This window comes from Lepidochelys kempii, chromosome 7, assembly GCF_965140265.1.
Source record: "Lepidochelys kempii isolate rLepKem1 chromosome 7, rLepKem1.hap2, whole genome shotgun sequence".
In the NCBI taxonomy this organism is placed as follows: Eukaryota; Metazoa; Chordata; order Testudines; family Cheloniidae; genus Lepidochelys; species Lepidochelys kempii.
Window position 1 is genome coordinate 67,142,438 of NC_133262.1, and position 12,124 is coordinate 67,154,561.

Here is a 12,124-nt window from a genome sequence, read left to right on the forward strand (position 1 = left end):
AAGCTTTCTTAACCCAACATAACTGCCAGCGCTCACCGTTCAAACCACCATAAATTAAATAAATCCACTCCCACCCCTCACTGAAGCTGTGAGTTTTGGCGGCATGCATGCACACAAACTCTCTCTCTCTCTTGCTTTCTCTCCGTCAAAGATGATAGAAAGTCTTTGGGGGATTATTGCACATTTATACAGCAACAATGGAAAGCAGTACTGCACAAATATCTATTCTTCCTCGCCCAGCATAACAAACGCTGCTTTGTCTCACATCTGGCCCTTTTTAATAGCTCAAAGCCAAAAGCAGTAGCTATTTAGCAGCTTATGGTAAATAAAGCTTTATTAAAACTACTTCCTTTTTCAAATGTTTAATGACTAAATGGCCTTTCACCTGACATTTCATGCTTCTTATTTTTTGAAGTACTGATTTAGCAAGGGAAATAAAATAGTTGTCATGGATGGATATTAAACTTCTCACAGTTTTATTCTCTAGATGAAAACAATGTTTAAGTGCATTTTTGAATTTTTTTTGGAAAAGCAGATTTAAAAACAACACAGTTTTAATGTTTTTATGTGTATGTGTATGCACAAAGCATTATACATTGTATCTTATTATTAGGTGCCTATGCCCAAAGGTCTATATGTCATCATTTTTTTGTTACGATATCTAAGGATGTTAGCATAAGTACCTAAAAATGAATGTAATATATAATCTGTGTGTATACGCCACCACCACTCCTCAACTCTGCCCCTCCACCCCCACACCTATAGTTCAGGACGTAACTTTGTTTTTAAATATGCTTTTCAATAAAGAAAAATGCTATAGTTTATTTAAAATGTTTATAATCTCGAGCATACATAAACCTACTATAAAATTTTATAGTTTATAAAATATTTAGTAGGACAAGTGGTTTCCTTCAGTGTCTTTCAGAAGGAAACAGAAATACCTTAGCACTCAAACAGTCCTACTTGGTCTGTAATTGGAAAGTATGTTTTGAGCCTATGGAGGGCATTATTTAATCCTGAGGCTTAAGAGTGATGGTTGTATTGGAGTAATACAGTGTTTAAAATGTTGAAAAATATTCTGTGATCTAACTATTGTAAAAGCTGGATAGCTTAGAATATGGTATCCAGGACCATTTTCAGTATTTAGCATGCCAGTGGTTTTCTGCCCTGTTCCCCCCTCCCTGAATTTTAGGGGAGCATATTGCTGTGAAAGGAAAGTGCAGTGGATATTTTTAAACCAATAAATAATTGGGTTTAGGATTCTTTTTTCTCCTTCTCCTATTTGTGTTGAATTGTTGTAACAAATTTATATTAAACGGTACGCGCTGTCAGAACCTGTTTGGTATTTAGTCTTGACATTAACGCATTTGATCAAACAGCAGTGTTCTCTCTCTGCATCTCCAAAGGCAGCCCTTTTTGAGAATAGCTGTCAGGGAGTATGACTGCAACTCCTTAGCTCTCTATTTGCAAGCTCTGGAGGTGTGAAAGATGGCAGCGAATGGGGAGATAGTTAATCAATAACCACAAGGTCAGACAGACAGTGTCAGTTTTAGTGCTCCCTGTTAGGAAGCAGCAGCAAAGGATTTGTAGGGGCTTGTAAAGGCTTAAAGAAACACAAGACTGCTGTGTGAGAAAGGAATGGAGCTCTCTCGGCTTTAGTAGAAAAGGGAGACATCTGCTGGCTTGTCTAGGAGGGGGGGAAATATGTGCAGTACTTTTGTTAATCAAAACAGACCTACAATCTCACTTCAACACAGCTAATCAACAGGAAGGTTCTTTAAGTACTTTTAAATGAAATAGTTTCATTTAGCATTGTTCTTCCTATTAATATAGATGTATACTACAAACCAACATATGTAGTAGCAATATAGGACATGTGTGCATATAAAGTGAAAACAGTGCATGTCATTTCAAGGCATGTTTCAGTAAATAGAGTACCTTTATATTTGAACAGCAAATGTTGTGAAATCACGAATGGTGCTAAATCCTCCATGCTTACATCTTAATATGTAATGATCTTCCTTGGTCAAGTTTTTGTGCAGAAACTAAACTCCTTTTGTATAGGTGAAGCACTCAGTTGGCTGCTCTCCTGACAGAGATGGTATGTTAGGCAAATTAATTGTTTTTAACCCCCCTGATGTGTAAATGGTACAATACAAATGTCTCATCTTAATCATCTCTGTGTTAAACTTCAACACCATAGCTTGAGCCACTTCTTTGCTGATGACTTAATTGATTCATTAGCCAATGTAATCCCCTCCCATCCTGTTCATAGCCTGGTTTGTAGCCTGATCAAAGACACTTATTAGATTAAAAAAAATTCTTAGCCTTCTCTTATGACTCTCAGCATAGTAGAGACATATAACAAATTATTCCATTGTATCTGATTGAATAACATAGCAACAGCATTCACCAGCAGTTTGTGCTTCATCCTATGCTACCATCCGATACTGAGGGGAGACAGGGTTATTTTAAATGTATTGTAGAATTCTTGCTTTGGAAATTGTTTTCTTTGCCTTCCTCGCACCTCGTTAAGGTTAAAACAAAGAAATGAAGTACACTACACCAGTGTGATTTCTTTTCTCAATAAATTTCCCACTTCAATTGACTGGTTCCAAGTGGCTCCAAGTCTGACCCTTTTATTGATAACAAACACGTGATTTCCCAGATGGTGGCTGCTAGAGTGCATCTTCTTTATACCCTCAACTTGTAAAATTGAAACCAAGTATCTTGACCCACTGAGCTCTCACCTGGCAACATCTTTAGGCCCTTGTTGTTTGCCCCACAGCAGTTATTTTCTCTCCCTTTTAGACACTAGCTGTTCTGAGCACATACATTGTGGTGGATGTTCCTTTACGTCTCGGAGAGCGGAAGGGATAAAAATCAATAGATGAGATGCAATGAGTTAAGAGGAGTGCACTCCTACCAAACTTCTTCTCCTTTATCTTGTTATCTATTTGTAACTCCATCTTTAATTTTTAAAACATTAACTTTAAATTCAGGTAATTACTTTTTGTTCGTGGGTATTACTCCACTCTACTTATTTATTTATATTTATGTTACCACTAATCTCTTGAGTCTAAAAACGCCATCTCATTTGTCAGTGACGTTCTAATCAACGGTTAGGTTGATTACATGAAGTAAGTAATTAAATTACAAAATGACATATTATTTATTACCCATCATACATGCTGACACATTGTTTACTTTCAAGACAAGTTCCATTCTCTAGTTCTGCCTGTATGTTAAAGGATCTCCCATCTATTTGCCAAAACTAATCAGTTAGTAATTGTTTACAAATTGATCACTTTGGTTTATATGCTGGGCCTATATGGTAATGGTAATGAGAGTAATGGTTTCCAGGCAGTGTGCGCAAGTATTATGTGAGCCTCTGTGGTCTAGCAATAAGGCAGAAACTTACTGAATAGGCTTTCTTGTGACATTCCCAGTTACTACTACTTCCATGGATCAGGCATAAGCAATTTCCTATGGTATTTCAGTACTACTTGCATCTCAAAACCAGAAAGTGGAGCGGTATGAAAGTGTGTATGGGCACAAGCACTGAGTGAAGAAGGGACCAAAATTTTGATACCCTCTCGAAAAGGTTGGACTCAGGTTTTAGCTGGTGACTTGGGTCTGCTCTTATTTTATGCAATCCAGTTTGTCTACTCTTTATGGTGTCTGATACAGTAGTGTACACATAGGTAGCTGCTTTGTGTGTATGTGTAGAGCAAGGAATTTGGTCAGCAGCTTGAGTGCTCATGAAAGTGAGTGGTTAACAACATGTATTCGTGCTAGTTGTAAGGCAAAATCTGTGTCAACTTCCTCCCACCAATCTGCCGGTGAGCTTCATACCTGGGACCAGAAGACTCAGGAATTCTACTCTTACATGCCATTGACTCTCCGCATGGCAATGGGCTAGTCAATCAGCTCTGATTGTGTTTTGCCACCTGTAAAATATGGCTGACACGTACCTATCTTACAGGGGTGTTGTGAGGTTTCATGGATGTAAAGTGCCAAATACATTATTTTTGAATCTACTTGGCACCCTAGTCATTCTAAAGGTCACCAGCCAGCAATTCTCAGTTATGTCACAAATGACATGCAATTTTGACGTTTGAATCTGTTCTGTGATTGATTTAATAGCGGTTCATGTCATAACCTACCATATGAAGTAGCAATGATAAAAAAAAGTCACAATTTTTTTCAAAACAATCATTCTTTTTCATTTTAAAAAATCTCAAATTTTTGAAATGTTGAAATGTGTGACTTTTGAAATGTTTCAAACAGCTCTAAAACTGATTAAAAACTTTATTTTTTTAATGATATGCTTTTTGAAAATATTTTTGATTGAAAATCAAACTTTTGACAAAAAATTAATTGAAAACTCAAAATGTGGGGAATATCAACCAATATAATAAACTAGAACAGCAAGATGAGAAATTCCCTTTTCCATTTTTTCTATCATCCACTACATAATCCCTACTTAAGAACATATTTCTAACTGTAGTTCACCAGAGAAAGATTCAATACATTTAAGGTTTAAAAAAAATCATTGTCTAATAGGTCAATACATCTGTTCCTTTAAAAAAAAAAACTTTCCCCCTTTTGAGGCATCATAAATACGTAAATGAGGTCTATTTAATTACTGCCTGGAGCTATAAACTCACATGCTTGTGGGGAGGGAAGGGAAGAATAATGTACATAATATTTTCTTTAAAAGAGAGCAGGTCTATGCCACAGAAACACAACAGGAGAATACATTCTCCATGCACGGAACAATATAACCAAAGGGAAACAGGAACAATTCTTTTCATCCTTGTAGATGGAGTTAGCATGTAAAACAGTAGTAATTTATTTGTGTGTGTGTGTGAGAGAGAGAGAGAGAGAAATAGAGAGAGAGAGAGATTCTTTTGTTTTTTAAGGCACCAAGTAAGCTTCCTCTTCCCCACAGCTCTGTTGATGCCCTTTAATGCTGATCAGCAACCCCTGCTGCTATCCCTCTGAACAGAGGCTGGTTGTTGTGCCGAATCCTGCTGTGGTTTGCTAACGTTGATATACAAGAGACTAGAATGAGACCCAACAAAGTCATTTTCACTTGTGACCTGATACAGCACTTAACTAAATAATAGAAGGCTGGTCCCATTCCAGTCTGTTGAGTTTGCCCTTGCTTAAACACTGTTATTTTCAAAGTAAGGTACAGTACTACGGCTAATCTTCAGTAGGGTTGCATCCTCATTCAAAGAGACATAAACTAAACCAGAAAAGAGCACTCTTATTCCAGAATGAGTGTGTCCACACACAGAGGTCTATTGGTATAACTATAGTAGTGTAATTATACTAGTATAGTCGTGCCTTTAATTTTCCGCATGTGGCCAGCCCTCAGTACCTTGGCAATTATTCAGCTTTCTTTTTTCTCTGTGCACATGGTGTTCTTTACTTCCCATCCAAAACCATTAAGTGTTGCTATGGGCAATGAAACAGCTTCCATGTTACTCTGAGGTAGCTGCATGACTATCATGGTTTATTTTTGCATGTTGTACAGCCCTGATTTTCCTAAAAGTTTCTGAGAAATTTACCGCTGTTGGGGAAGATGTGGTTTTGGACAAATGGGAGAGTAATGCATGGTTCAGGTAGCTGAGATCAACCATCATTTACACGTGGTTAACTGGAAGTCAGATGATTGGAGGTGTATTATATACAGTTTATAAATCAATTTGTAAAATTCTTTGCAATCTTCTGGCATGAATGGTACTACATAAATGCAAGTCATTATCATTATCTCTATAGAATCCCCCTGCAGTCTCCCAGCCCCACATTATACTGCCAACAGCACCATAGGAGTTTTCTGTTGTTATTAGCTGACAGCTTCAGTGCCTGGTACATGCAGCCTTGCAGCGGAATCATGTTTTCTGGAGGTATTGGGGATGTCCTTGAATCTATTGCCTGGAGGAGAGTTGTTTTTTGAGATTGGATTCTACAGGGTTCTATAGCTGTGAGAGGGTTAACTAAAAATGCCAAAAAAGGGCACTTATCTCTGTTCCAAAAGCAGCTTAAACACAGCATTGTGATTACTGGCTGGTTAAGAAAATTTCTACTGTTTTTGTTTTGTTTGTAAAGAGTTCTTTTCCTTCTGTCCCAATGAGCAATTAAAATGCAGATAATGTATTCCAGTTCTTAAGATGGATTGTTGCTGAAGTGGTGTCATGTCTGGGCTAGCTTATCTCATGATAAATACCTCTGCTGTCCACTGAAAGATTAAACGCCATGGCTACTGAGGTTGTTTTGGGGTCTTGTAAGCAGATAAGAATGTGTTACTCATTTTTAATAAAATATATGAATCTGCGTTTTCTAAAGGGTTCTTAGACAGTGCCTGCCATTGAGAAGGTGGTGCAGGCAAAGTCTAATAATGATACTTGTACATGAAACTGGCTTTACCATTCCATGAGTATTATAATTTATTGACAGGAGTGCTTTATTGAACCCTCTTGTGTCTGGAGTGTGGGGATGAGGTGCTTGAGCTGCTGTTGTAAGACCTCATTTAGCTGTCTAGCAGAAAAGATTTCTCTCCCAAAGTCTAATCCGGCAGGAGCCATGAGAGAACGTTATCAGTTAGGTACAGAAATCTCAGACGGCTAGGGTGCGTGGGACACACACGGATGCCATGGTCTGGAATCCATCGTGCTGTGACAGTGATGCATTCAGCATCTCCATCCAGGGGAGCACAATTCCCTTTCTGGGGGCTGGGCATTCACACTGCAGACTTTTAGAGGTGCTCTAATTGTAGGGCTTTAAAGTGATGTGAGGTGGGAGTGGGGAAGGGTTTTAGCTTCCCTAGGAGAACAAGAATCAGAAAAATCCACCCTCTCTTTCAGAGTGTGTGTGTGTGGAGAGCGAGAAGACTTTCAGGGACAGAGCTATGATAAACAAAACAAACTGCTAGGTGTGATAGGAATGAAACTAGAATTCACAATGGCAAACATTGGAGTGCAAACTTGGAATCCTGTTGTGCCAGTATAAAGTTTGCAGTCATGTAAATATGCCATGAAAATGTGTCGTGCAGATTCTGTCCTTCCCCTCTCATAGAATCATGGAAGATTAGGGTTGGAAGATATCTCAGGGGGTCATCTAGTCCAACCCCCTGCACAAAGCAGGACCAACACCAACTAAATCATCCCAGCCTGGGCTTTGTCAAGCCAGGCCCTAAAAATCTCTATGGATGGAGATTCCACTGTCTCCCTAGGTAACCTATTCCAGTGCTTCACCACCCTCTTCGTGAAATTGTTTTTTCTAATATCCAATATCCTAATATTCCTCTCTCTCCCCCCCAACCCGCTGCCCTAGTCATTGGGTGTGAGAAAGCAGCCTCTTACAGTGTTCTTCCAAGCTGGCTATCACAGTCTTGCAAGGACAGAGAAATCCATATGGGCAAAGACCAGTTTTGTGACACAGTATCCACTCCGTGTCCACTCAGAGTGTCATGAAAGGGGTTAGGAGAAAGGGGCGGGGCGGCCTGGCTGGCTGGCTGGCTCATCACCCTTGCCTGAGAAAGGAGTATTAGAAAAAAGCCTTTAAAACTGTTAAGCCTGTTACTTACAATTATACATAGCTAGAGCCTTGTTACAGTTCTGCTTTTAAACAAATTGCAGTGTGTAGCAGTTGATATTGTGAATTATGGACAGAAATTGCTGGTTGGAATCCAAGTTTCCGTCTTTCCAAGCAACTGCTCTTCCACTAAAGTAAAAGAACAGATAAAGCCAAGAGGGACTCTGTTAAACTCAATCCACAGACAGTGCGTATGGACTGTGGGGCTCAGCGGGTTACCTTTGTTTGTACTGCATTCCAGTTGGCCTAGATGCCAAGCTTAGTGTTGACTACAGTAGTTGAAAGGCCAGAGCAAAATCCCAAGTGGATATTTATCCCTGTCTCTAAAATGGATTGAGCCATAAGTGGCATAGCTTTTAGCTGTGGGATGGGTTGAGGCAGAGATAAGAAGGATTTAGAAAATAGAATCCAGAATGAGATGCAGAGGTTACTTGCTAACCCAGTACCTTCCTTGTACCTAGCATGGTCACTGATCTTAATTCTTTACTTGCATTTCACCACCACTGAAAAACAATTCTGTGTTGATATATTCACTGAAAAACAATTCTGTGCTGATATATTCATTATTTTGACCAGAGATGCTAATGTGCAAGTGCAGGGTAGCATGAAGCCTGACTCTGAAAAGGGGTTAACAAACCGATTTAACTCTGGCTTCTCTTGATAGCTGCCTACATTCGCAAACATAGCTCAACATGCTGAGTGTTAATAGTGGGGCCAACAGATCGCAGTTTTGCTGTTTATATCATCATAATTCCTTGGTGTTGTTTCTCATGTGATGATTTGCTCGTGCTATACCCACGCAAATCAAAATTCTCAACACCTCTTTGAGATGGGAGTATGCTGCTCATTTTCCAGATGCATAAAATGAGGCTCAGAGAGTTTGTGGCTTCCCTAAGGTTACATAGCAAATCAGAAGCAAAGCCGGGGATAAAAACAGAAGCAAAGATTTTTCAAAAGCAACTAGTAGTTTTTGTGGCTTAAAGAGAGACATCTTAAAGGATCCAGATTTTTAGAGGGTGTCTGTTGCTCAGCACATTTGAAAATCAGACTCCTTTAAGGTATGTCAAGATGGGCACCCAAAATCACTAGTCACTTTTGAAAATCTTGCCTGAGTCCTGAATCCCAGTCCTGTGCTCATTGCCACCACTGCTCCTTCCAGAACCATTTTTAAATGATGTTTTATATCAAGGTATTCTTATCAGTCTAACTGAAAGTACCGAGATCCAAAGCTTTCCTAACAAATACTTAGGCAAGTGTATTTAGGCTCAGTTGTGTAATCCCAGTCCTTATTTGCTGGCCATGTAATAGTACAGTGCATCCGAAATACTTGTGAGAGCGAGAGGTTTTTTCCCATAGAAAGAGGAGGGCAAATCCTTTATGTCCATGTCTTCATAAAATCCAGACTTCTTGGACGTTGCCAGCAGTTTTGCTGTTTCATTTTAGTGGCATTTGTTGAAGTAGTTCTGTAGTTCTTTGTGTAAAAGGAACCTTTGTCATTGACTTCACAAATGCTCCCAGTGGAGTTTGCTTCACCTAGCTAGGTGTCATCATGTGACTTTGGAATGTCATTGTTGAATTTAAAATACAGAGCCTCTGCCTGTGCATACCTTGTGGGCCCCCTGACAGAGCTCCCTTTCCCAAACCAGAAGAGAAAAAAAATCATCCCCAGGAAGGAAGGATAAACCCCATGATGTGTAACATCCATGGTCTCTCTGTCAGTAGAGTTGGCAGAAGTGCATGAACTTTGTTCAGTGATCTTTCCTCTTCTTTTTATCTTGCAGATTGAGGGATTTTAATGGCTTTCAGGTAGAAGCCAAGTGGAGACAATCAAAATGAATTCTATGGACAGGCACATACAGCAGACCAATGACCGGCTGCAGTGCATAAAACAGGTAAGCTGAAACTGGAGACCACTACTATGAGTAAAGCTAGAGCAGCCATGGCATTGCGTTGCCTGGCATGGCACATAGCTGCTTTTGGAGCCTGTATAATGATCATCCTTTTTATCTTTTTGTAAGGGGTGTGGAGGGAACCTTCTAATCTGGCTGAGTAGACAAACGTCTCCTGCAAGGATCGCCACAGAACAAAACCTTTTGAACTCCCCATTCCAGAGAGTCGTCTGCTTGGGTTAATCAGTTTGCTCCCCAGAAGCAGAGAGTGGTGAACAAACCAAATGAATGAGTTCATAGTCAGTTGATGTTTGTTCTTAATGTGTGGTTTTTAAAAATGTTTCTGGCTAAATAACTAAGCTGAGGTTTAGGGACTGAAGACTGGGGCTAAATTTTCATAAGCATCTAAGCCCCATGTTCAGAAATGACGTAGGCACTTAGGAGCCTAAGTTTCATTGAAAGTCTGTAGGACTTAGGCTCGCTCCCATTGATTTCAGCAGGAACTAGTTGCTTTGAGGATCTGGGCCCTAAATACCTAAATCACTTTTGAAAATGGAATTTAGGCTCCAGAATTCCTTTGGGGCTTTTAAAAATGTTACCCTCTCTGAATTACTGGGGGAGGAAAGAAGTAGTTCCAAATGCTTGTCTAATTGATGGCAGAAGAAGCTGACACCATCTCTGCCTGCTCACTCCTCCTTGTGAGCTGTGCTGCCTGACTCCCGCCCTCCAGCTGCATACTTTCTCTGACAGGAATCTGTCGCTGTGGGTGGGTGATGGTGGGGGTGCAGTTTCTCAATTCGAGATGACGCTAAAGGTTGCTGTATTTTATTTCCAACCAATTTGAATAGGGATCCCCACGCCCACCCCACCATGTGGCCTTTTAAAAATGTATTCGGGAGGTCTCTTAACCCAAATGGATCCCACGAGATGAACTCTAAAATATCACTCATTAGAGCCGGATGAAATGTTCTGAATTTTTGTTTCAGTGAAATTTCAAATTACAACCAAAAAAAGGGGACACATTTTTTATAACACTTTCGACAATTTCCCCCCTTTTTTACCAGTTCACCTCTCATAATACTTCCTGAACAATTGTCACCATGATGATCCAGAGGCCAGTATAGATTATTTGCTTCCATTTTTTTAATTTCTGCAGGGCAGGGTCGGTCTCTATTATATGTTTATACAGTACCAACATGATGAGGTTCTAGCCTCTGGGTACTGCTGTGATACAAATAATAAATAATTCTAGTAGGATCCCCGGTTAATGTGTGTGTTAACTATGTATGAAATCTTACCCTTGTAGCATAAAAATCTCTCTCTGTTAAAAACATTCTTCATGCTGTGGTCCTCTCTCCACTCATAACTTTCTTTTGCACGATGGAGTGAGAATTTAGTACCCTAACTTAAATCCTCATTTGAAGCTCAGATTAAAGTAAGAACAAGTGGTGGTATATTGGCTACACCTAGACTTCTGAAACATCGTCTTCTATTGCTTTTATCTGCTTCCTTGCTCTTAGCTTTAGAAATAGCCACCATTGTATAGCATCACACTGTGCAGCACTATCTGGCATGTGGCTGTTAGCCGAGGATTATGTTTTCTAAGTTAAAGGATATTTTTTTCATACAAATCAATTATTTTAAAGCAGCCGGAGGCTTTGGTTCTGAAAGTTTTTGTTTATTTTCTAGTCTGGTTTTACTGACGTGGGGAGCTGAAAACAGCTGGTTTTGGGAAGGTTAGAAGATTGTCTAAAACAGCTGATATCCCCCCTGTGCTTCACTCCCCTCCCCCCCCCCCCCCCACACACAATTTTTAATAAGCGCAGAAGCTGGGACAAATCCGATGAGTCTGGTTCATGGACTTCAGTTGGTCCAAATCCAGCCCTAGTCAAGGGACCTGAAAGTTCTCTCATGGCGGTACAGAGGCCCAAGTAAAATCAAGTTGTGGGGCCTCAGCCCCGCTTCTTGGGGATAAGTATCCACATCCCCCAAATCAATCTTGTTTGGCGCTAATTGGCCTGCTTCCTGACCGTCCCCACTGAGAGGCCGAGAGCAGGTGAAGCATGGGGAGCAACCGCCTTTCCCAGCCCTAGAAGCAGACCTCCAGGTCAGGCTGAGGGAGACAGATGGGGCTGGATGGAAGATGCTGTTCTCTGTGTATTCCATGGGTATATTTTTTACCCTCACCCACTAACAACGGTAGCCTGGCAATCCAGCAGCTGAATGCAGAGAATGCACACCGAGTTTAGTTCCTCAGCATAAGCTTCTTTGGTTTGGGCTTTTTTTATATAGACTAATGTATTTTTTTCCGTGAAAAGGTTAGCCTATAAATAGCCCCTTAGTTTTTCACAATTTTAGTAATGGCAATTTTAAAATCCTATACAATGTCTTTTTATAACAGTGGGAAAAGATCACATAAACTGATCCTGCCCTACTGCCTCAATGCTGGGAATCTTTGGCCCATGCATTTCTAAATGCCCTCCTGGTATCAAGAGTCCTTGCTTCAAAATATTAACTGGGTTTGCCCGTCGGTTGGCCCAGATCCCCAGATGGTATAAATCTGTGGAGCTGTGTTGCTTTACAGCAGCTAAGGGTCGGGCCCCTTGCTCTTACTCACATACAGCTTCCTT

At 40.2% G+C, this 12,124-nt stretch overlaps 1 protein-coding gene across 1 annotated transcript in view; it reads left to right on the forward strand.

Annotated features, from left to right (window-relative positions):
* ZMIZ1 (zinc finger MIZ-type containing 1) overlaps positions 1–12,124 on the forward strand; it is a 472,323-nt gene that overhangs the window by 257,188 nt on the left and 203,011 nt on the right. Inside the window, 1 exon segment of the mRNA XM_073353233.1 lies at positions 9,387–9,497. Coding sequence (XP_073209334.1) covers positions 9,438–9,497 — 60 coding nt within the window. The 5' untranslated portion in view covers positions 9,387–9,437.